This window comes from Anabrus simplex, chromosome 2 (assembly GCF_040414725.1).
Source record: "Anabrus simplex isolate iqAnaSimp1 chromosome 2, ASM4041472v1, whole genome shotgun sequence".
Lineage (NCBI taxonomy): Eukaryota > Metazoa > Arthropoda > Insecta > Orthoptera > Tettigoniidae > Anabrus > Anabrus simplex.
The window spans coordinates 931,685,824-931,712,904 of NC_090266.1; the positions used below are offsets into that span (position 1 = coordinate 931,685,824).

The following is a 27,081-nucleotide window of genomic DNA, read 5'->3' on the forward strand; positions in this document are numbered from 1 at the left end:
ATCGTTGCAATAAGACCTATCTGTGTCGGTGCGACGTAAAACATCTTGGAAAAAAAGATGTTTCAGTACGGTGGGAAACAGTTTATTTGATAAGAAGCATAAACTTCATCCCGATTCTGTGGACAGAGTGGTGTAACTGAACAACCTACTTATGGATCCATTCGCAACACCATTTGGTTTCAGTTGTTTGTACTAGTTGAGCATTTCTCCTTTCAATTCTGATGCTTTACCACATTGTTACAGAACACCAGAGGTAACAGCATCTTTCTTTCAAACATTGTCTTTAACTTACCATTATTAAATTATTTTAAATTGCTTTCTTTAGTTTCTTAAAAAAATTTTTTTTAAAAATTTAATGTTCTCTTTGTTAATCCATCACTAATTCAATTAAACTTCTCAGTTAAAGTGCAAATACATCATTTAATCCCCTGTGTATGTTCCTCTTATCACCTCTTATGTGTTCATCTCCAAGTGACCTGGTAGGCTGGAGAAATCTGACCTATATCCAGAGCTTTTTGGCTACATACCACACATGGGTGTAGTGAGATTTTCACCATCTTTCCTGCAGTTGCACAGAGATCCCATCGCTCACGCACCATTTGCATGCTCGTGCACCTATCAGCCCCGCCCCCTCAGACAGCAGGAAACCCTTTTGGCGTACCTGAGTAGTGTTCGCTGCTGGACTAGTTCAACACTGCTTGGCCAGTCCCTGCTGTGTCAGCCCTAGCTGTAGCAGTGCCAGGTCTGTGCACCAGCACAAAACTCAACCTGTGTCACAGTGAACAATGGAAAAGCTGGGGCCCTATCCAGGGCGCTGGTCCAAGGAGCATTATAACTGATAAGCAAAATCACTGGTTTCTCACCAAGGCAGCCCAGGTTTGAATCCTAGCCAACGCATGTGGGATTTTTGGAATGATCTGGACTGGAGGATCCATGGCTATGATCATGATATCAACAGTCATGTAAAACCACATGGTTGTGTGCTTGCTTGCTCAAAAAATGGGATGGGAAGATTATGGACACAATGTAGAAGGCAGAAGACAGCAGGCAGGGAATATTGTCTGGTCTGTAATACAGAATCCTAGAAAGGGAGAGAAAAGGAAAATTAATAGCCTTTCGAATAAATTACATGAACTCATCACAGATCCTAGGGAATCACTGGACAGATCAAAGGAATATCTTCTCAATGCAAAAGGATATCTGCTAATGTCTCGAACTACAGAGTTTATCGGGGGCAATGAAATTATACTCGAGGAAGAAGTAGAATATATGGTAGATAAACTACTCTGTCATAAAGCAGCAGCAGCAGCAGCAGCAGAGGTAGATAAAATTTACACTTGAAATGATGAGATACAGCGTGAAGGCAGGGATGAAATGGCTTCTTAAGAATGGAATTTGAGTAAGGTACCCCTTGATTGGAAGAAAACAGTAACAGCATGCATCTATGAGCAAGGGACACAATCTTTGATGAGATGAACTGGTGAGTAGACATGTGTGGCAATGATCCAGAAGTGCAGGGAAAGAACTACGGGTGTAATGGTGTAACAGTATAGGAATGTGATAGGGCAATGGTACAGCCAGGTCAAGTTGTTCAAGACGGAGAGTAAAACAGAAGATAGAAAAAGAACAGGCTTGGCAGATTTGTTGATGGTGGCATCTATAGTGGCTACTCTGTTAGTAATTGGAAGCATCGAGATGAATCCAGGCCCATTGTCATGGTAGGACATAGAGATAATTAAGGAAGTTGCACATGAAGCTTCTCAGGCTAATCAGACAAAATAAATGCTGGAAATACAGTCCCAACAAATTAAGGAAATGAAGGACTGTCTAACCAAAGAACTGAGCGATAAAGGAGAAAATGAGAGACGAGAAAGAGGAAAGAGGAAAAAGCTATACTGAAGAGAATTAAGATGGTAGAAGAACAAGTTCAGGTACTTGAATGGCATGAAAGGAGAAGAAAAGGAGCATAGAGTAGAACCTCGATAATTCGAAATCGGTTAATTCAAAATCCTGCCTAATTCGAAGAAGCTCTCGTTCCCGGAAACATGAGATAAAGTTTTGCATGTTATTTAAATTGTTTAATTCGAAATACGGATAATTCGTAATTCGAAGTACAATGTCGGTCCCATTACCGAAATTCAGACTCTTAATTCGAAAATGCCTTTACATTTTAAAACAATAGTATGTTACAGAGTAATTTCAACTCGAAATTTATCAGCTTCGCGTCATAATGGAACGCGCGATCCGGAACATGGAAGGGTAGCTTTCCGCACTTACACTCACTTCGGTGGGTCTACATTGTGCTTCATGATTGCTAAGTTGAATGAAATCTGAATTCTTTTGTATTCAACCTTTTAAGGAATGCCGTAATATCACGCAAGAGGCAGTGTGCGGAAAAACAGAATCCGCGAACACTGGCGATGCCGACAGTTGACGAAAAAGCGTAGCTCAGATAATAAATTCGTAGGCACCGAACAATATTGTCATTGCAGGTGAAACTGCATTGCTTTATTTTAATGCAAGCCCAAACGGTCTTATGGTTTTAAATGGGTCATAGTAGTATGTTACAATGCACATGGGATGGAAAGTTCGATAAACCACAATGTTTTAACAGCGTCGGGCACTTTCCATGCCAGTACAAAGCATATAAAAATGCAAACAGTACAGAAATCCAAAAAATAATGCATTTACACAGGGGGACCGGCATAATTTATCCTCGTCTTTGAATTGTGTGATTTTTTCTTTCGTTGCGCGAGGTTATGTTTGTCAGTGATTTATCCGTTGCCTACGCTATAATACAAGGCCTTGAAATGCACTAATGAAAACGGGTGCCATCTTAGTTCACCATTCAGCCACTAGGATCGCGCTGTTGCCCCCTTGTGTTCGCATTGCCGTGTATGTCTATAAGTAAATTATATCCTAAATAAAGAGAGCTGAATGTTGTAGGTGTCTACAGTTTTAAAACTCTCCTACTCAGGGACTTCTTATCGAGTTTCAAAACTTCTCGCTTCTACTTGAGTGGCTCGAAGCAATGTTGTCTTATAGAGGTCTCAGAAATTTTTGGAGTAGAAAAAGAGGTAGTTTGTCGTCTTTACACTCTCTACACTTAATTTCACTGATGAACCTGGCTTTCAGAAAAAACGTACACATTTTTAGTAACTGTCGTCGGGGTAAATACTGCACAGCAGAGGTAACAAATTCAGTCATGCGCTGCAGAAGAGCCACAAACGATGATTTCGGGTATCTGAGGGCTCCTCGATCTTGAAAGGGAATAAGACACAATGTTGGACTTTCACTAGCTGGAGAAGTGATATGTTCTAAACAGCCTTCACAGTCTGTTTGTTCTTCTGCCACACGCACTAAGTATCCTGCTACCATAGCTAGAGAAATACCAGGTATTGTAGCTGTTGAATCTGAAACAAATTATTCATATTTATGTACTAGCGAACACTTAAATAAAAAAGTATTGTTCACACAGATCTGATGTAATTTACCTTGCAAGGGTTTTGTAATGATAGACATTACGTGTTCCATCTGGCACATTCTTGGTTGTAGTAAACTGGTTCATACATTGCAGATCTTATTTTCATCCCTCAGCTCAACATTGCCATGTTTTGATGCTGCAATAATTCCTGTATGGAGCGTTGTTTCGATTGCGTTAAGGCATGACCTTAAATCCATTGTGTCATTGTATCCCGCTTTGCGTCGTAGGTGGCTAAAGAAAAGCTCGATATCATCGCTTGTTAGATTCCTCGTCAAGACATAATGAAAATTTATACTTATGAGGTATTTTACGCAGGCCACAGTGGATTGGGTAGTCAAGACCAACGCCTGATACGTTTCCCTCGTGAATCTTTTCTCTTTCTCTGGATGCATTTGAATGTTCTTGATATATGACAGGAAATCATTTATTAACCAACTGAGGCGTTCATCTTCAATGCTGAAAAATGCCACTTTGTTCTCATTCCTGGAATATGTCCCATACGAGGTGTTGCAGACATCATGGGCATCGAACCACTTCATAAAATGCTCCATGAAAGAAATTGTTTCTTTTAAACTGTTCCTGTCTTTAATGCTCTCAGGACAAACCACCTCCATACTCTTCAAACCAGCGATTGTTTCAGGGGAAAATACAATTTTGGCTCTTGCTACATTCATTTTCTCCAAATTTGTAGGGTAAACTACTTTTCTGGTTAGTTTCCTCACCGGCTTCATAATTGAAGATTTCTGGAGTTTGAAAAGACCCCTCAAATGATCGCCGGTCACGATAGCATTGTTTACAAAAAAAGTCTCGTGACAAATGTTGGGATCGCACGTTTTTTATGACGTGACTGGGATCGAAACTTAGGAACAGAGGCCTAGTTTTATCAGCTGGATGTCGTATCTCATGCGTAATGCTTTCTCCATAATGTTTCGAACATCGAAACATTTACCTGAGAATTGTCGGTCACAATTCTGATCACTCCGAAACCACACTCTTCAACAGCATTTAACGCATCCAAGGTTAATTTTGCAAGTTGTGAGCCCGTAACGGATGAAGTGAAATAGAAAGACACCGGTATTCCGTAATATGTAGAGAGTCCCTTGAACAAAATGCAGAGTAGTTTATTGGCCAACCTATCTTCGATTCCAAGAGCGTCAATGTCAATGTCATTCAGTCCAATAAACATATCTAATTTCCTGTCATACATAAGTTTCGGCTTTATGGACATTTCATCTATTATAAGGGAACCAACCTTTTCGTTATCGTTCACTAACGACAGTTTTTCTGCCAGTAATCGGGCTTTAGTTAGTGAAGTTATGCCCGTTTCCCCTTTTGAGTATCCAACATACGATTTCAACATTTTTGGATGAGGAAGATGCAAAATATCGAGTGTTCTGAGAAGCCGATAACCAGTTGGCGACCTTGAAGATAATAGCACACAAATTTTAACTGTAGTCTCCTGGTATTTACATTTCTTTTTTCCAAAGCTCTGAAGTTGTTCTAACAAAAAGTTTGCTTTCATATTACCTTCCTCAGCTTCCTTCTGAATTTTAGAAACTCGACTTGCAAGATTTCCGGGATCCTTCTTTACCTTACTAAGTTCTGCTTCCAAATCACGAATTTTTACGCGCAACTTCTTAATAATTGTCATGTGCTTTCTATTTCTTCTGATCTCCTTCCTTAATTTCCTGGTAATGTATTTTGGTACTGTTGATTTTAGGACGGGAGAAAACTGTGTACCTACTGTTGTGGTGCCTACATTTATCAGGTCAGATTCTCCAGTATTATCAGGCACAGGAGAATCCGATTGTTCCACACATTTTCTCTTATTTCTTATATACTCATTTTCACTGTCTGTTTTTTCAAGCTGTCTTTTCTTAGGAGCTTTCCTACATTTTAAAGTGACTTGTTTGTGTTTGGGGAACTCTGTAAAAACTGAAGGGACTTTATTAGGCAGGAGTGTCTTATTAGATGTACTTATACTAAAGTCTTCTTCTCTGAAGTGTTTACTGCACGCCCTCGATTTTTCTGTAGGAACCCAAAGAGATCCCGGTTTGTCTCCTCTGCGAGATATAGCCACAAGCCACCGTTCTTTTAAAGCACTATTCACTGGAAACTTGTGAAATGTCGTGAATGACAATAAGGAACACAGCAATAAACCATAATTGAACCTGCGAGTGCTTATTATCACAAGAATACACACATTCATAACCAACTCAATACACACGTTTAAAGGCGCGAACCTGGTAAACAGGGGGCAAGGTAGCGATCCTAGCGGCCCGCCAATGAACTGCAGTGTGACCACTTCTATAGAGTTTTACGGGCTCTATTTCCAGGCCTTGTATTATAGCGTAGGCAACGGATTTATCCAAGTACATTATTTGAACACTGTAAATGCACCTTGTTGGATACATTTCGGAAATAGTTTTTTCCATGGCATTTGAAAGGTTTAAACTGTGAATCGAGGTGATTGCATGTATTAATGGGTCTTAGAATACTTTGTGACGCGGCAAGTGTTTAGATTTCTGAAGTACGAGAGAGCGAGAGAAGTGCCATGGCGGGAAATCGTAGAAGGATACGGTAGTCATAGAAAAGTTCGATTTTAAGAAGGGCATCGGGTACTTCCTTTGTAAATACAAGGCATCTAAAATGCGTAAAGTATAGTAATCCAATTAATAAAGCACTTGCACATGGGAGCCAGCATAGATTTCTCCTCGTCTTTGAATCGTGCTTTTTTTTTTTTTCTTTCTTTCTTTCGTTGCGTGAGGTTATGTTTGCCAGTGAGATATCCGAGTGCATTACTTGAATACTGTAAATGCACCTTCTTGGATACATTTTGGAAATAGTTCTTTTTTCATGGCATTTGAAGGGTATAAACTGTGAATCAAGGTTAACTGCATGCAGTAACGGGCCATAGAATATTTTGTAACGCGGCAAGGGTTGGTACTTCTGAATTGCGAATTGGCGGTTAATTTGAAATCACGTAATTCGAAGTCCGATTTTTTAGTCCCAACGACTTCGAATTAACGAGGTTTTACTGTAATTATTTACGACCTGGAGGAAACTGAAAGAGAGTAAACAGTGGAATTGATGAACTCAGTTTTAAAGTTAATAAGAGGAAATTTAGGAACTTGACTGTACAGAAAGAGATGTAGATGATTTGTACAGGATTTTAAGGAGTAGGGGGAGAAGTCCTCAACATGAGTGGATTGTGATTTTGTGGTGTTTGAGTATCACTCTGTCTGAAACTATTTTGACTCAAGAAATACGGGACCTGTTACAAAGAACCAAAAATAGAAAATCAGAAGCTATTTCGGTATCAGATACAAAACCTGGTAAGAGGTGGAAAAGCAAAATGACATGATGAAAATTTTGACAAGGATATTCAATACCATCTTCGGTCTCGGGTTCAATTCCTGGCTGGGTCGGGGATTTTAATCGCCTCTGATTAATTATTCTGGCCTGGGAACTGGGTGTTTAGGTTTGTCCCAACACTTTCCTCTTCATATTCAGATAACACACTACACTACCAACCACCACAGAAACACACAATAGTGATTACATCCATCCATATATGGTTGACCTCAGGAAGGGCATCCAGTCGTAAAACAGGGCCAAATCCACATGTGCGACACAGTTCATACCACAGATGTGGGAAAAGCGGTAGAAAAAGAATAAGATGATGATTCAATACCATCTTTGAGAAAGGGATATTCCCAAAAACTTGAAAAGAAAGGATAATATGCCCTATATACAAAAATAAAGGAGACAGATCAAACCCAGATAACTATTAGATACATTGCAGAAAGTATATACTGGTATACTGCCAAAAAGACTAACAAACTCTCAAAGTAGTTTCAGAAGAGGGAGAACAACATCAGATAAAGTTTTTATTGTGAAAACTCTTATTTACAAATATATTACTAGGTTGAGACATGAAGTATCGTGTCAGGTGATGAGAGAGATAGGAGAGATATATGTTGAAGTAACATGTACAGCAAGAGTGAAAGAGTAGTTGTAGGAGAGATTATTTCTAGAATAGGACTGAAACACTGTATAAACTGTCTAGTTTATTTCTGTTGTTTATTAAAGATATACTAGAGTTTGAAAGAGAATAAAAGGTTGGCACTGCAATGTTTAGAAAATCAGAATATTCCTGGTCTTGTCTTTGTTGATGACATACTCCTGTTCACACTACTGCCAGGTGCAAAGCAAAATAGTATTAATGGTATAGAGAAGTACTAAGGTGTAGCATATGAATATTAATGCACAGGATACCATAGTAATGGTACCTATGTGAAAAAGGGAACAAATAATAAAAATACAGGAAAAATGGTATCTTGAAGGAGTAAATCTGGATATAGTTAATGAAAATGAAAATCCACAGCCTGCTTCCAGTCATTCGACCGGGTCAGGAATGGAATGAATGAAGCCCCATCTAGAGGCGAGGATAGGAAATATGCCGGCTGCTGAAGCCTGTCGCACTCCTCTGGGTCAATGAATAATAAAATTAAATGCTATTGGAGAGTGTTGCTGGAATGAAAGATAACAGGGAAAACTGGAGTACCGAGAGAAAAACCTGTCCTACCTCCACTTTGTCCAGCACAAATCTCACATGGAGTGGCTGGGATTTGAACCATGGTATCCAGTGGTGAGAGGCCAGCGCGCTGCCACCTGAGCCACGGAGGCTGTGGATATAGTTAATAAGGTAGAATATTTAGGAATTATATCAGGAAACGGAGAATGGGCTGAACACGTCAAGAGGGCAAAAATGATTGATGCAGCAGCTGTAGCAAAACATATACATATACTGTACAGACAACAGAATGCCTAATACTGATTTTACGGTGCGAAGAAATGCATTCAGTGCTGTGGTCAAATCTAAAATATTATACGGTTTAGATATATAGGGCACAGAAAAGGAAACCACAAAGCTTGAATCAATTACAAGCAAATTTATTAAAATAATTACAGGTTTACCAAGCAAAAGTGTAAGATCACTGTGTACGGATATTAGTACAATGGCAGATATAATTATGAGGTTGAAATAAAATACTGGTTTAGGATAAAAATAGGAGAAAATTCTAGATATAGCTTACTAGAAGGAACTGGAATGGGGAACTATAGGGACAGAAACCTAGAAAAAAGATTTAAAAAGTAGGAAAGTGGAACAGAGAGTAGCATACATTGAAATACAAATGCTAAAGAGCTGAGGGTATAAAGAGGAGAACTCTAGAGGAATTCATGAATATATATCTAGGTTTGGGTTTGAATCCCACCAGTGGCTGTGCTGAGAATGGTTTTCTGTGCTTTCCTATTTTCACTTCCAGGCAAATGTCAGGACAGTTCCTATTCATAAGTGACAGTCGATTCCTTCTACCTCCTTGCAAATTTCATTAACAGTCACTCGTTTCATCTTCATAAACTCCTCAAATGAGGATGGCATTAAGAAGGGCATCTTGCTTTAAAAAGATGCCATTTAAATTCATCTCACCTCATCCCTGACCCCTCAAAAAACAGGACTAAGGAGCTGACACACATATCCATGCACGAGAATGACGAATGATAAATGATCAAAAAAACAATTAATAGGGGAATATTATGGTGGCTGATTGGAGTTTATAAAAATAAGGCATTTAAAGAAGTTGGGGAAGAAAATATATGTTTATTGTGTGAGAAGAGGATAGCAAATGCACATTGTTTTTGTGTCAGTGTGAAAGTATTACGGCATTACAGGTTCAATATTTAGAAACAGAAGAAAGTAATATAGAAAGAGAATATGAAATCATCATCATTGAACCCCTTCAGCGTGTCAGATAGGGTGGTGTTGAACGATCCTTCGCCATCGTTGTCTGCCCAGAAATGCCTTCTCTCTCACACTACTGACTCCCAGAGTCATCTTCTCTACACATCCTATCTGTTGGTGTAGCGGTCATTTCCTTGGTCTTCCCGCTGGCCTTCTTCCTTCAACCATTCTTTCTAGGCACGCATGTGGTGTTGTGTCAGGCATTCGCTTTACATATGCATACCATGTTAATCTCGAAGTCTGTAACTTCTCTTCTATAGAGTCCACTTCCAGTTCCATTCTGATGTCGTCGTCCCTTACATGGTCCTTGCGTGTTTTTTTTTTTTAGGGTAGTTTGCAGGAACTTCAATTAACTTGCTTGCAATTTACTAACTTCTCTCACTTTTAGTGTGCATGAATATCACACTATAGTTAAAATCATGAACAGGGAATGGAGAAAGCCAGGCAGATTGTTGAAATGATTGATAACTGTTAAAAGTTTATGGGAGGAGAAAATGAAAGAGATGAATGAGGAAACTGTACATTCGGTCAAAGGTGCAAATAATTAGGGACTTAACCTTGGCAATTAACATTGGAAAATAGTGGAATCAGTACATAGAAATGTATACTAACATTTTAAGATGAACAAAGGAGAGAGAGAGAGAGAAAGAGAGAGAAAGAGAGAGAGAGAGACACACACACACACTCTAAAATTGATCACTTACCTGTACAGAATATATGTTTGGCCATATCTGAGTTGAAAATAAATATACGAAAAATGATAAATTTCTTAAGTTTCATGCCTGTAGTGGGATGTAAAAACGAGGTTTCATAACCATACATGTACACAGCGCAAAATCATGACTAAAATATGGATAAGTATAGAGTCTAAGGCTATACTGATTAAAGCTGTTAATAACTCTGATTTTAGTATCATGTTCTGTTTAAATATTTGGCCAGTTTTGATCTCTTTTACACATTGCATGTATTCTAGCTGGTAGTATTTCTCCTCATTGACATGTACTCCATAGTGTATTACTTTCAAATAATGTTGTTTGTTTGTTTGTTTGTTTTGGCTGTAACAGGTATATGCCTTATTGCCAATAAATTTAATACTCTCTCCTCAGTTTCTGGCAATCCAGAGGAGAGTAGATTCTATTCTATGACAATGGAACAGAAAGGGTTGCAACAACTATCAAGGCATTTCTTTGAACAATATACCAGGCAGTGTGATTTCAGTCTACACAGAGGTTGTCATAACCAGATTTTCAGATGGTTAGACTTATGTTTCATAGATCTAGACAAGGACAGAGTACCAAGGGAAAAGATGATTGCCATACTGAGGGATTAAGGAATCACCGTTGGATTATTATAGTCAGTCAAAGGAACTGATGTTAAAAGGACTGCAGTGAGGATCAATTGTAGAAAGAGTTCTTGGTTAAAGATAATTATAGGTTTTAGACAAGGCTGTAATCTTTCACTCTTATTGTTTGTAGTTTACATGGTTTATTTACTGAAAGATATAAAATGGCAGTGGGGAAATGTAGAAGCAGTTTGACCTATACTGCTGACCTGGCCTTAATGGTAGTCTGTGCTTAGAGCTTGCAATCTAATGTCTTCAAACTTAAAAATAAATGCAGCGAGTATGGTATGATATTTAGCAATTCAAGTACTTGGAATGTGTACTTTCCCAGGATGGTAGAATAGTAAGTGAAATCAAATAAAAGGGTAGCAAAGCTAATGTAGTAAGGTCACAGTTGCAATCAACGTTATTCTGTAAGAAAGAACTGGGATCGCAGAAAAGTTTCCTTACATTCCGCAGTCTTCAGGATGACGACTTGTTGCAAACAGTTACAGAAATTGAAATGTGCAGTCTCCCAGCTGTGTTGTTCATTGTTCACACAGATCATTTACCAATGGCTGGCTGGGTACTGCAGTTGATTTAGTTCTCATCTTTTGTGGTCAAGGTACTGGTAGTCTAATTTTATGGAACTTGAACCGAAATATTGGGATAGGGTAGGAATACCATACTGGCCCAAATATAAGACAGGATGTTTTAGGTTAAAATGTCCTTATAAAAACCACAGCCATCCTATATATGCAGCGTAACACTGAAAAGGTTTGCATCATTTCCCAGTTATACTGGCTTGTGCAGCGAGTGTCACCATGAGCTTCACATTTGAACTCAAGGTCATGAATAAACCAACATTTCTAGAGTGCTGACGACCTTTTCAATTTGTGGGTTGTGATTAATGATGGGTTGAACCAAATATAATGTACCGGTACTCGAGAACTTTATAGAGAACTGATATTTGTATTCAAAACCAAGTTCTAGCAAAACATAACCTTTAAAACTTGAATACAGTAAAACCTCGTTAATTCGAAGTCGTTGGGACTCAAAAATCGGACTTCGAATTACGTGATTTCGAATTAACCGCCAATTCGCAATTCAGAAGTACCAACCCTTGCCGCATTAAGAAATATTCTAAGGCCCGTTACTGCATGCAGTTAACCTTGATTCACAGTTTATACCTTCCAAATGCCATGAAAAAAGAAATATTTCCAAAATTTATCCAAAAATGTGCATTTACAGTATTCAAATAATGCACTTGCATATCTCACTAGCAAATATAACCTCACGCAACAAAAGAAAGAAAGAAAGAAAGAAAAAAAAAAAAGCATGATACAAAGATGAGGAGAAATCTATGCTGGCTCCCATGTGCAAGTGCTTTATTCATTGGAGTACTATACTGTATGCATTTTAGATGCCTTGTATTTGCACAGAAAGTACCCGATGCCCTTAAAATCAAACTTTCCTATGACTCTATCCTTGTACGATTTCCCACCATGGCACTTCTCTCATACTTCAGAAATGTAAACACTTGCTGCGTCACAAAGTATTCTAAGACCCATTAATACATGCAATCACCTCGATTCACAGTTTAAACCTTTCCAATGCCATGGAAAAACTATTTCCGAAATGTATCCAACAAGGTGCATTTACAATGTTCAATTAATGCACTTGGATAAATCACTGACGAACATAACCTCACGCAACGAAAGAAAAACAATCACACAATTCAAAGACGAGGATAAATTATGCTGGTTCCCCTGTGCAAATGCATTATTTTTTGGATATCTGTACTGTTTGCATTTTTAGATGCTTGGTACTGGGATGGAAAGTGCCCGACGCCCTTAAAACATTGTAGCTTATCGAACTTTTCTATGACGAAGGGATAAAGTTCCTCGCTTCCATGTGCATTGCAATTGCAACGCACTACAATGACCCCACCCATCCCCGACCCTTGTACGATTCTCCGGCTGGCACTTTCTCCTTTAAAACCATAAGACCGTTTGGGCTCGCATTAAAGTAAAGCAATGCAGTTTCATCGGCAATGACAGTACTGTTCGGTGCCTACGAATTTATTATATGAGCCACGCTTTTTCGTCAACTATCGGCACTGCCAGTGTTCGCACATTCTGTTTTCCCGCACACTGCCTGTTACGTGATATTACGGCGTTCCTTAAAAGGTTGAATACAAAATAATTCCGATTTCATTCAACTTGGCAATCATGAAGCGCACTGTAGACCCACCGAAGTGAGTGTAAGTGCAGAAAGCTACCCCTCCACGTTCCGGAACACGCGTTCTATTATGACGCGGATACATTTCGAGTTGAAATTAATCTGTAGCATACTATTGTTTTAAAATGTAAAGGCAGTTTCGAATTAAAAGTCTGAATCTCGGTAATGGGGCCGACAATGTACTTCGAATTACGAATTATCCGTATTTCGAATTAAACAATTTAAATAACATGCAAAACTGTATCTCATGTTTCTGGGAACGAGAGCTTCTTTGAATTACGTGGGATTTTGAATTAACCGATTTCGAATTATCGAGGTTCTACTGTAGGTCTAATGGTAATTTATGTAGTACAAGATTTAGACACACTTACTACATATACTTGTACCGTAACCAAATAACAACGGAAGATAAAAAATAGAAGGTATTTTGCTGTCGTGTTAAGAGTTTTTGTATGGGATTTGCTTAATTTTATTATATTATAGAACTAAAAAACTACTTGTGATTGTTGCTTGGCTCAGAGTCACTGTGCTCAGCAGGTCCCTTTGCTTCCACCAGCTGATCTCGGACCAATTGCTAAAGGCTTGCAACCACCAAGCGTGCTAATGAACACTACAGTACCACATGGACAAATTCCAGAGTTGCTACTGGTTAGAACTCCTTCCAATTGCTATCGGTGCAGATTCCTGCTGGGATTCTCAGCATTTTAAATTTTATATTATTTATCACATTTGTTAATAAGTATCTAGAGCAATAGCAAGAGATTATATTAAAACAATTAGTTCTGGTCAAAATTCAAGCCATAGTGGATCGTGTTGAAAGGAGAGCGTCTTCATCATCTTAGTTAAATAAAGAAGAGAGAAGTTAATATCTATACTTCAAATTCGAGGTTCTACAGGAGGCAAAACATATCAATAATGTATAAGCAGCGGAAAAGTTCGGTGTTTCTGAATGTAACATACTTCTATGCTATTCGGAGATGCTGAGGTGACAGAATTTTGTCCTGCAGGGATTCTCTTACGTGTTAGTAAATCTACTGACACGATGTTGACATATTTGAACACCTTCAAATACCAATTGGACTGAGCCTGGATTGATCCTGCTAACTTGAGCTCAGAAGGCCAGTGTTCTACTGCCTGAGCTCCTCACCCTGGCTAAAAATGAAGAAAAGTTCAAGAATGCCAGAACATCAAGAAAAGCATTCAAAGGACCCAATATATAGGAAAATTTACCAGAAGTGATAAGCTTGTTTCTGAATTTGTGCAGAGAAAGGAAATGAGGGATATCCAATAACTATCAAAGTTATAAGAATGAAGGCTTTGGAGATGGCATGCGAGTTAAAGGTTCCAGTAACTGAATTCAAGGCAAGGCTGGGGTCAAATTATTACTGTGCAACACCTACCAGAGGATAACGGTGATAAATTGATCACCTATCAGCACTGAATAATAAAACCGAGAAAAGCCCACAATGAACTGTCATCTTAGTCATATGGGGTATGCTGATCAAAGTCCAGTATTTTTTTTTATGTCTCAACAGACATTACTGTGGAGGAGGAGGACACAGAAACAGTGATGATTAAATCAATCATCATCATCATCATCATCATCATCATCATCATCTGTTACTGAGGATGGTAAGAAACTTCCATCATATGTTGTTTTGAAAAGGAAGAAGTTATCAAAGGAACAGTTACAACTAGGTGTTATTTTTAGAGTGCAATAAATGGTAGGATGACGGAAGACTGGTTGAAAATTATTTGGGATTGCTGACCAGGCGCATTTTTATGGCAAAGGGGCATGCTAATTTTTGATGCATTTCATGGACATATACTACTGAGAACATAAAGAAGCAGGTGGCAGAAATGAGCACAGATATTGTTTTCATCCCTGGAGGGGAATGACTATGCAGCTTCATATATGAACCATCTTCAGAAAGAGTAAAATGACTGGTTGATAAGACGGAATCACGCATGGACTCCCACCTGGCAAGCTGAAGAAGAAAAGAAGCATGCAGTTATGGGGAACGTGCAAGCGACTAATAGTGCTAAAGGTGGCAAAACAGTGAGGCGGCGTGCAGGCCATTCTGGTTTAACTAAGACATGGCTAAAATGCTGACTGACTCACATAGCTTGAAAGACTCCTAGTGTGAAAACGGGGAACCATGGAAAACCATCTTCAGGGCTGCTGACGGCGGGGTTCGAAACCACTATCTCCCGGATGTGAGCTCACAGCTGCGCGCCCCTAACCTCATGGCCAACTCGCCCGGTGAAAGAACTTTTTTCTTTAAGACATCATTGGTGTAGTCAAGAAACGATTCCTTGAAAAATAATTGCTTAGTTTAAGGCGACACTCCAGAGATAAAAATCAATACTTTGGTCATTTTGGTGAAATTTTTTTAATGACTGAAATTGAAATGGCAGTTTCTTTTTTCTTGTCACGGAGTTATTCCACTGAATTCAAACAATTTATCACTGTAATAATACTTTGTTTGCCAATTGTAATTTTAGATTTAAATCCCATTTTTCTCCCATATTATTCTGCCAAATGTAACAAAATTTGTATGGTATATGTATCACAGCTATATTTAGAAACCTGCATATGGAATTTTTGATTGCAGAATTTTTTTAAGTAGTAGGTTTGTTTAAAGTCCATAATTTTAGAACATAAAAATTACACAAACTTTAGCACAATATATCGTCTTATATAAATTATGTACACAAAAATTGATACGTACTGCTTTCAAAAGAAGTATTATCTACCTAACTACGAATTTACATTAACATGTTACCAGATGAGTTGGCTGTGCGGTTAGGGGTGCGCGGCTGTGAGCTTGCATCCGGGAGATAGTGGGTTCGAATCCCACTGTCGGTAGCCCTGAAGATGGTTTTCACTGGTTTCCCATTTTCACACCAAGCAAATGCTGAGGCTGTACCTTAATTAAGGCCATGGCCGCTTCCTTCCAACTCCTAGGCCTTTCCTATTCCATCGTCACCATAAGACCTATCTGTGTCGATGCGACGTAAAGCAACTAGCAAAAAAAAAACATGTTAATTAAATTCCACAAAAAAATGGAATTAAAAATTTCAAAAACAAAAAAATTATTTTGGAAAATTATTAACTGTATATGAAATAAAAGTTTGTGATATCTCTACTTTTATGTAGGTGACATTCCCACAAAGTTTTGTGAAAACTCATGCATTAGGTAAAAATATATTCTTTATCTCCGGAGTGTCACCTTAAGTTCATGAATTATTCCCTGTAAGTAGAGATGCCAACTATTACGATTCAATCGTAATAATTACAAATCACTCATCATAATTACACCTTTACGAATCACGCACCACAAATTACGATTTTTTGTTGATTTTTAAATCTAAATGTATGAAGTGTTCAAAAGGATACACAAGGAATGCCATTACAGCTTGAATTCTCAGAATATTATTTTCGGATTTCTCGGTAATCATTTATACCCCTTTCCTGTCCCTCGTTTAAGAATATTTTGAGATTCCACGCGCCGAATGCAGTGTGTGCTTCCAGTACCGGAAATATAGGCACCTGTCAAGTGGTATACCTTGCGGAGTTGTTGCCTTTGTTCGTCACATGATCAGACTTCCATGCAAGTAGGCGAGATCTTTTGTCTTTGTTTTGGCGGCAAAGTGGTGACAAACTCAGTTTAATTGTGAATACTGTGTGCGTGACTGTTGAAGAAGTATTTATTGCAATTTTGTTTGCCAAATTTACATATATTGCTCTTCTAGGATATATGCTAACCATATGTTACAAAATGCAAAAGGTTTGAAATAATGAAGCAATTTCTTGTGCACGAAAATACGTGTGATTATGTTACCGTGACTAGTGACGCTAGTAATAAACCAAAAATAGTTAAAAAATTTAGGGAGGAATACTTGAAAGAATGGCCCTGTTTACTGCGTTCCTCCAGATCTCATTCACACGTGTTTTGTAGTGTGCGTAGCCATGATTTTTCAAATACGCATGATGAGGAAGAACAAGACTGAATTCCGAGCTGTTAAGTGCTCTGTCATTGCAGAGGATGCACATGATATCATAAGAAAATGCATGTCACCAGTGTACGTTTACCAAACAGGAAATACAAGCTGCTAAGTAAGCAACTACAACACTCAACAAAAGAAATGATCCTTCAACCTCCACTCAGATATGTACTTCAGATCACCTGTTACTTTAGCAGGTAAGAATCATACACTCTTTACATGCCAGTCTTTGAATATGTTACATCTGGTTGAATTGTACGTTAATTGATTTTCAATGATATGTAAGTTAGTAAGATCTCAAAAAAAAAAAAAAAAAATTCTATGGCTGTCCCCCACTCCCCTAACCCACCCCTAACGGCTGCATTATGAATTGCCTTTCTTGAAAGCAGAACTGCTAAGAATAGCTGTATTTCATTTTTATTCATAGGTACCCATTCATTATCTCAGAATAATTATTTTCACTTTTCCAGCCTCTGCCTTCGAGTTGATTTCCGCTAAGCATTCAAATTACCGTATTTACGCGTGTATAAGCTGTACCTGAATTTTGAGACAACATTTGTAGGGAAAATTTATTTTCCCGAATTCCGTTGTAGACTCACAGTATGTAGTTTCGTTCTGCGAAACGTGGCAATGTTGTACATTCCTTGAGTTCAATGTTCGCCTAACAGTACCAGGTACCACCTTATCTGAGGGGCTGAGGGTGGTGAAAGCACGGTACCTAGTAGTATTCATTGTTTGCACGGCATCTGACCGCTGTAAATTGAGGAACACTTTGAAATTTAAATTTAAATTACAAGTGGTGTGTTATGCTGAAGAAAATGGTAATAAACAAGCGGGAAGTATGTATGATGTTGACAAAAAGATGTACAGCGTTGGATTTTAATTAAAGATGCACTTAGAAAGTCATAGAATTAGCAGGCATTCTGCAGGAAAAACTGCAATATCCAGAACTGGAAAACTATCTTATGGAGTACATAAGTAAAACATGAGCAGAGAGCTTTTCTATTTCGAATGAAATGCTACAGTTTCTAGGATGACAAATTCCTGAAAGACAGGAAATGCCTGACAGTCAATTTAAAGCAAGTTACGGTTAGGCAAGGCGTTTTATGGCACGACATGAGCTTGTGATCGCAGAAGAACGTCAAACAGCTCAGAGACTACCTGAAATGTACCAAGAGAAACTGCTCACATTTCAGTGGCGTGTCATAACTTTTATGGAAGACGCACGATTACAGTATGGGTGCAATAGGAAATGCTGATGAAACTTCTGTGTTTTTTAAATGCCTGGGGAAACCACGGTCAACAAAGCAAGCAAACAAAAAGTTCAAGTTCGAACTGCAGGAGCAGGAAAACAGCATTGTACTGTACTGTAATGTTGTGCATCACTGCTGATGGGGACAAACTACCACCTTTCACAATTTTTAAGTGAAAAACAATGCCAAAGGAAAAGCAACCCCCAGGGATGAAAGTGTGAGTGCAGGAAAAGGGGTGGATCAATTAAGATTATTTGTACATGGACCGGTTAAAAACAGTGTGGTTTTGTCATCCTGGTGCTCTGTTATGTAGGCCATTCGTGCTGGTGATTGACAGCTTCCGTGGTCACATGACAGAAAAAGTGAAAAAGATGATGAGAAAACTGCGATCTGACATGGTTGTGATTTCTGGTGGAATGACGGGAATGCTGCAACCATCAGATGTCTCCATCAACAGGCTTTTAAAGGCACATTTGCGACATTTCTACCGTGAATGTAGGAAATTGTAAGGAAATGACACTGAGCAGAAGACACAAGAAGCCTTCAATTACCAAGCTCAATAGCTGCAGTCGCTTAAGAGCAGGAGATAGTGGGTTCGAGCCCCACTGTCGGCAGCCCTGAAGATGGTTTTCCATGGTTTCCCATTTTCACACCAGGCAAATGCTGCGGCTGTACCTTACTTAAGGCCACGGCTGCTTCCTTCCCAGTCCTAGCCCTTTCCTGACCCATCGTTGTCATAAAACCTATCTACGTCGGTGCGACATAAAGCCAGTAGGAAAAAAAAAAGAAGAAGCCTTCAATTTCTCAAATGTGTGAATGGATCCTGGATGTGTGGAAATTAATCCCACCAGAGATGGTAGCCAAGAGCTTCAAAACCATGTCAATTTCCAACGCAGTCGATGGGACCAAAGGCGACGCAGTGTGGGGCGCCTCATCTGTCAGCAGCAGTGACAGTGATAAAGTGTCAAGTGATGAATTTTAATTACGTTTGAATGCAATAATTTGTAAGGTGTGTAGATGAAATGAAATGGCGTATGGCTTTTAGTGCCGAGAGAACCATGGTATTTGTAATGTTGCAGTACTAATCAAAACTAGCACAGACTCATGGTGTCCCACACATTATGGTACCACTAACAACTATTGCACGTCGCACAGGCAACGCAGACCTACGGTGTTTCTCACATAATGGCGCCACTCATAAGCAATGCAAACCCTTGGTGTTCCTCACCTAGGTGTACTAATCATGGGCACCGGTATTCCCATGGTGTTCCTCATATAGTCGGTACTAATCACAGGCAACGCAGACTCACAGTATCGCTCATATAGTGGTACTAATCATAGGCAACGCCCAGACCCATGGTGTTTCTCACAATGGTACTAATCACGGGTACTACCGGGTGAGTTGGCCGTGCTGTTAGGGTTATGCGGCTGTGAGCTTGCATACGGGAGATAGTGGGTACGAATCCCACTGTCGGCAGCCCTGAAGATGGTTTTCTGTGGTTTCTCACTTTCACACCAGGCAAATGCTGGGGCTGTACCTTAATTAAGGCCACGGCCGCTTCCTTCCAACTCGTACGCCTTTCCTATCCCATCATCGCCATAAGACCTATCTGTGTCAGTGCAACGTAAAGCCACTAGCAAAAAAAATATATATCACGGGTGCTTGAAACCCACAGTGAACCACTCTGCTGCTACAAATCACATACCTATTGTGTACCTAACAGAGGTACTACTCGCAAGTAAAGGCGACCCATGGTGTTCCCCGCGTCATGGTACTAATCACAAGTAGTTTCATGGCTGTAATACAATCATCCCTTGGTCGCCCCTTTTAGTCGCTTCTTACGACGGGCAGGTGATACCATGGGTGTATTCCTCGTATGCATCCTCCACCCACAGGGGTTATGTGAAAAACTATCAGTCTCTTGCACTACTCTTGGCACTTGAAAAGCGACTGACCAAGACTACTTCAGCACATGCTGAAGAACATGGGCCTGCAGTATTCTCTAAACACACCTACCATTAGTTAAAGATCCTTCGCTAAATATGTCATTTTCATCACAAAGTTCTAAAATTTCACGGGTAGCATCACTGTGTGGATCTGTATGTCTCTCTACCATATATACATAAAACGCAATAATGTTATTGGCTTTACACCCCACTAACTACTTTTATGGTTCAATAATAATAATGTTATTGGCTTTACGTCCCACCAATTACTTTTACAGTATTTGGAGATGCTCAGGTGCCAGAATTTTGTCCAGCACAAGTTCTTTTACATGCCAGTAAATCTATCGATACGAGGCTGATGTATCTGAGCACCTTCAAATACAACCTGATCGAGCCAGGGTCGAACCTGCCAAGTTAGGATCAGAAGGCCAGTGACTCAACCGTCTGAGCCACTCAGTCCGGCCTTTTACGGTTCTGTGAGATGCCAAGGCACTAGAATTTAGTTCCGCAGGAGTTATTTTACGTGCCAGTAAATCTACTGACATGAGACTGACGTATTTGAGCACCTTCAAATACCATCGGACTGAGCTAGGATCGAACCTACAAAGTTGGGGGGGGGGGGGGGGCACAAGGCCAGTGCCTCAACCGTCTGGGCCACTCAGCCCAGCTAAAATATAATATACATGCTACAGAAATACTAAAACAGACTAAGCATTATGTACTTTTGAAATCACCTAGAATGCAAGAGACCAACATATCCGACCAAGAAAACATAATTCACACATCCAAACATTCACGAACACTTAGCTGGCAAGACTGTATGATAAGCACAGACATAGATCCTTCTTGCATGAAAGAACTACCACTTCAAAAAGTCCCGGGTTTCCTCTGGCAGATATAGCTTTGATCACGGAGTTCAATGTATGCCCATGAGATGGGCGCACAAGGGAGTGCTAGTCTTCAAATTTTCAGCTTGATCTGACAGATTTAACATGAGTAAAAGAATAACAAACATAGCTCCCACCGTGGAAGCATCAGTAGCATGCTGCATACACCACATTCCCTACAGTACAGATTAGGAGCATGAATTGCCTAACACTACTTGCAATGAGAGACTAGAATTATTGAGGTACGTTGCATATTGATGATACCACTATGTTCTTTTGGTGTATTGACACAGCAAACAATCCTAGCATGAAAATGGCTATGCGATGTAAACGGGAACACATGACATTTTTAAGACATATAGCATTGCCACATTATTTGTTGTTGGTAAACTTCAATACCAGAATATATGTACTTACAATGCCAGCTGCTGTTGCAAAATAAGAATTTTTTCTCAGGAATATTGTTTCTACTTCAATTCCTTCTTAGCTACATTTGCAGCGTGAGCTACCTTGTGCATTTTGTGTGTATGGAGGTTACAGGTCAAAGTTCAATGACAAAGAAGTCAAAACTGTCCTACTTTGAGCACGGACTGATTACAGCCTATAAAGAAGAAAACAGCAAGAAGTGTCAGACCACCTACTGCGGTAAATAATTTTCTGAAGTTAAAAGAAAATTATAGGGTAGGAAAAGAAGCCACTTGGAAGACTACAGAAGCTGACACCTAGACAAAAGAGACCATGTTATTAGGAAGCATAGTGCTGGTGGAACAATGCTAGGATAACTCTCAAGATACTATTAGTGGCCACAAGTCAACATTATCCAGAATGATCAGTCAGAACAAGATTCTGAAATACAAGAAAAAAAAAGAAACAGCTTTGTATGATAGTAATGCATCATGAGAACAGAATTAAGTGGGCTACACAACATGCAACTTGGAAGAAAAAATGGAAATATGTGATTTTTAGTGATGAAAAGATTCAATTTGGATAGTCCTGATGATTACTCATACAACTGGCATACCCTCAGGAAAGAAGTGCAGATATGTTCTACGAGGCAGCAAGAGGAAAAGTCTCTGATGGTTTGGGGGAGATTTTGTTACTGAGGAAAAACAAGTCTTTCTTTCCCCTCAGGCTGTACGAACGCCATAGACTATCAGAAACTGCTTGAAAATAATCTTTTACAAGTTGCAGAGGAGATCGGCACAGAGTCCTGGGTATTCCTACAAGACAAAGTATCAATCCATTGTGTCAAGTTCACCGATAAATAGTTTCAGCACAAGAGCATTAATGTAATGGAGTGGCTAGCAAAGATGATTCTTTTGCAGGAATGTATATAAGCAGTATGATGTCAAAGAACTGAAGAAATCCACAATTTCTGTATGGAGGAAGATTAATAATTCTGTATTACAGAACCTTGTGGAGGGTACAACTGACCATGTGTTTCACATAACTGTGGAAAAAAGAGCTCATTGATAGGGCACTATGGAGCGATCTTATCATTTTGCAACGGTAGTTGTCACTGTTAGTGAAGTTTACCAATAACAAATAATGTGACAGTGCTTTATGTCTTATAAATGTTGTGTGTTCCTATTTACACTGCATTACCACTTCATGCTGGATTCTTTGCTGCGCTAGTTCACAAAAACATAGCAGTCTTATTGATAGCCTATACAATGCACATTATTATTATTTTTATATAAAATTCATGTTCCTCATACAAAAAACTACTGTTCTAACATGTAGGCATAGTAGTACACTAGGAGATGAATTGTTTGTGATGAGAGACAAGATTATTGAAGGTAACTTGGTTTTAAAAAAAAACACATTAAAATATCTATGACTAAAGTCCTCTTAGTCTCACAGACCTAAAGGAGTTGAATACTTACTTGTAACGTGTAATATCACACTGCAGGCGATAAATAATTGAGGAAACAGGACTTGTAGTGATAAAGTATGGAGAACCATTTGAAGGCCGCTGGAGTGTTATGCGATTCCCAGCTTTACCAACTGTGACTTCTCCAATACAAGTTACTAAAGTTCCTTCCTTCAAAATATCTTCTGTGGACTGTAGACCCCTTTGCCTAATTCCCATAAAGAAACTCCAAAGATGATCTGCAATTGTTGTGCTAGTGGGTTCATATTTATCAGCCACTGTATGAAGATCAAGGATATCTGCACTTAGTGGATCAAGGATTTCTGCACTCTGATTTCCAGAACAGATTACAAAAGGCACATAATTGTAGATTTCTTGAACAAGTCGATCATGGTTGGTCCTGAGAACAAATTTAAAATTCACCTTATTACATTCATAAATATCTCAAGTGAAGAAAGTGGATTGAACTAATGATTCAAACTTCACAAACCAGAAGCCACTTGGTCCTCTTGCCAACATATGCTCCCTCACTCTAAGCCTCTGCACAACCCCTGTTATATTAGGTTTATTCACACAGTGAATAGTAGCCCCAATTGCTTTCACAGTGCCTCTCACAGCAGCATACTCAATTTTGTTATCATTTTGGACTTTGATTACATCCTTCAGTTCATTAACATCATACACCTTAGTGTTCTAGGGGGGAAAAAAAAAAATTAAAATCAAGTTGAGTGAAAAATTGTTTTAACAGAAATAAATATGTACTCTTTGCAAACCTTACAAAAATTAACACCAGAATGAAGACAAATATCTCACCAAAATTATCACAGCATCCAGTTAAATTAGCAAGATGATAGAAAAAAAAAGTCACTTAAACAGTCCTTTTATATTTCAAAAGGAAAATATACAAGCCTGTATGAGACCTAACAACAGACATAACTCAATAAAAAGAAATATAAATGTTGGTGATTGCACCTCCATTCAATATATTTATGTACTGGCTTGATCTAAAATTGTACGCATTGTTCTACAATTCAGATGAAAACATTGCGAACTAGTAACAAAGTGATGGAGCAAGTGGCCGTGCAGTTAGGGTCGCGCAGCTATGAGCTTGCATTCCGGAGATAGTGGCTTCGAACCCCACTGTCGCCAGCCCTGAAGATGGTTTTCCGTGGTTTCCCATTTTCACACCAAGCAAATGCTGGAGCTGTATCTTAATTAAGGTCGCAGCTGCTTCCTTCACACTCCTGGCCCTTTCCTATCCCATCGTCGCCATAAGAACTGTCTGTGTCAGTGTGACGTAAAGCAAACTGCATAAATAAAAAATAGTAACAAAATGTGTAACTGTGCAGTTAAACAATGGTCAAGACAAAAACATTTTCACAGCAAGCACACTTGTGGCATACCAAAGTACAACAGTGTTTATGTTCACACATTTCAGAAAGATCAAGTTAGAAGTAATATACGGGTGTTTGGAACAGGGTTGCCTAAACCAAGAGTATTTTTAAATAAACCGTCTTTTTTTTTAATGACATATAATTCTAATTACTGCTAGAACTTTACTTATTTATGTTACTGTTAAATGAACAGGTATTAGGAAGTATTATTAAATAATCCATCTTGTTTTTCTTAAATGACATAATTCTAATTACTGTTAGAACTTTGCTTATTTATGTTACTGTAAAATTAGCCCAATTAAATCATTCAATAATCTGTTCATATTATCCTAATGAGGTCTTACATTGTCATGGAGAAGAATGACATTTCGGATTGATTGCTGGCGTTGCTTGTTGCGATACGCAGCTTTTGCTTCATCCACACGGCGACAGTAATAGGCTGCATTAATTATCCTTTTTTTCCTGAAGAAAATCCACAAGCAAAACACCCGCAGAGTCCCAGAAAACAGCTGCAAGCACCTTTCTAGCAGATGGGCGTGTTCTGGCCTTGACCAGACCTGCTTCGTCTCTTTGCCGCCACTCCATGCTTGCTTGCTTTGACTCTGGGGTGTAATGATTCACCCAAGTTTCATCACAAGTCACAATACGATGCAAGAAATCCTAAATCCTCTCCTTCCTCCTCGTAGGGACGCAAGAGTCTCTGACAAACTTCCTGGCATAAAGTATTTTGTTCCTGGCTGAGGAGACGAAGAACCCACTTGGCAAACAATTTTCTGAAATGGAGTTAATCTCAGATGATGGTTTGAACACTTCCATAACTTACTCATATGGCTAAGACAATTTGCAAAATGTTTATTCGCCGATCTTCAGCAATAATGTCATGAATGGCAACAATGTTGTCTGCAGTGATGCTTGTCTGCGGTCTCCTTTCATGAAGTTAATTTTCCACAGCTTCCCTTCCTGCCCCAAATTTTGTAGCCCACTCATACATTCGAGTCTGCAAAAGTGTTTCTTCTCCAAACTGCGCGCAGAGCAGCCTCAAATTTCAGAAGATTTGGTGCCCTCTTTTGTGAGAAATTTGATAATCCATGCAGTGCACAACAGACTTGTGCACCTCTTGTTTACTCATGGCATACTGAAGCAGCCCAGCTTTCCACCGTCGTTCGTGCGCGCAAACCCCTTTCTCCAGACACCCCCACCAACATCTTAGCAAAGCCCCTCCTGAGAATTATTACTAACAGCAGCGGTACATTCAAATTCTTGCTTATATTTGATCTGCCTTCGTTCGTACATACATACATACATACATACATACATACATACATACTAGCTAGATAGATATATTATTTCTTTTTATGTGTTTCTCCAATAAGGGAACCTGAATTTAACCCCATGTGTCAAGTGTAGGCAGCTGATATAAACCATAACCCAAAGCTGATACATAGTTTGTATATTTTTAAAATTTGGTCGTATCTATCTTTCAGGTGGTGATATAAAACAGACCCTCAACAAAGTGAATTTCTTAAGTACCCACAGTCATCTATGGCTGCTGCATTAGATGAGGAGGAATGAGGAATGCTAGTAAATATGGCAGCTTCAAAATTAAGGGGTACCAAAAATTGCTGTTCTGTACAAGGCTAGGGGGATGTGTCCTGCTTATAATATCCAGGATATCTGTAGTAATGTTTAGGCTGTAACTTATAAACAATGATTTGTTGATTAAAGGGTAATTTATTTTGTTATATCATACAGCAGAGGTGCTCAGCTGGGCGCCAGTTGAAGCTAGCCCAGTGCGGCTGGGCTGGCGTGAAGTAAATGCGGGCAGCTTATGCAGCAAGCATATGTCACAGTGAAGCGAGAGAGCAAACACACTTTGCAGGAAAGCGAGGGAGCATTGACGTTCGATTGTGATTACAAAGCTCTCCTCCACTACTCAGCAAAGAGCTGATTGGAATACATTATTTAAAATAAAACTCTATAATCACAACAACAAATCTGACCTTTTCAAGATATTCCAGTCAGATTTATACTGCATTCGATATAAACAGTCAGTTTTATTTTTTTTATATTTATTCATTCAGAGAAAACCGACATGTTATAATTTTTGTGTTACAATCTACAAAGGTGGGTTTAAGCGTACAAGCTACGATTTATAATTCCTTGGATGGGAATGACAGTACGTATATTCATTTTTTAAAAGTGAAATTCCTGTTATTCATTAAGCAAAACATAATATAATTACATAATGCAACAATGATACTGCACAGTGTTGTAGTGTTGTGTGACTTACCCTGTTCACTGACTTTCTGAAAAGAGTATTTAAAATTTAACAGGTGTCCAGATATAACAGCTAGCCTCTAAATGGCAAAGAGGCATCACCAGTGAGGACATAGATATTTACTATCCAAGATTAAACTACTACTACTACTACTACTACTACTACTACTACTACTACTACAGTACAGTACAGTATGCCTTCAAATAAATAACCTCACTGATTTTATTCCCGGTAAGCATGATTGGGTTGTTGGCGAGTTTATCAGATAATTTAGCCCAAACCACCACAAGCCACAGCTTATTCACCTTAACTCCGTATTATATTAGAAACTGTTTCTAAAGCACCTCATATAATGTAATAGTGAAAATTGTATTATGTACATTATAAAATATTTGAGGTTTTAGGCCTAGTCTTTATTGTATCCAGTCAAAATACATAAACTGCAATGAACATAGGTAACTTATTTCTTACAATGTAAATTGAGAATGACATGGATTTCTGCCCTCTTTCTTTTATTATTTTCTGCCTCCATTTCGAACTCGGATATCACACCAGGGAGAAATTCATCCAACCTTCATGGCCTATGACG

At 38.9% G+C, this 27,081-nt stretch overlaps 1 protein-coding gene across 5 annotated transcripts in view; it reads right to left on the reverse strand.

The window, feature by feature from the left end:
* Nucleotides 1-27,081, reverse strand: part of LOC136864562 (mitochondrial E3 ubiquitin protein ligase 1) — a 56,220-nt gene that overhangs the window by 20,853 nt on the left and 8,286 nt on the right. For 3 of the 5 annotated variants that reach the window (XM_067141706.2, XM_067141703.2, XM_067141704.2), the window contains 2 exons: nucleotides 23,311-23,513; nucleotides 22,834-23,220 (listed from right to left, as the gene is read on the reverse strand). In XM_067141706.2, the coding sequence (XP_066997807.1) occupies nucleotides 22,834-23,220; nucleotides 23,311-23,513 (590 nt within the window). Of the gene's footprint in view, nucleotides 1-15,782; nucleotides 15,879-22,833; nucleotides 23,221-23,310; nucleotides 23,514-27,081 lie in introns of all 5 variants that reach the window. The other 2 variants (XR_010859334.2, XM_067141705.2) reach the window with 2 other exon arrangements.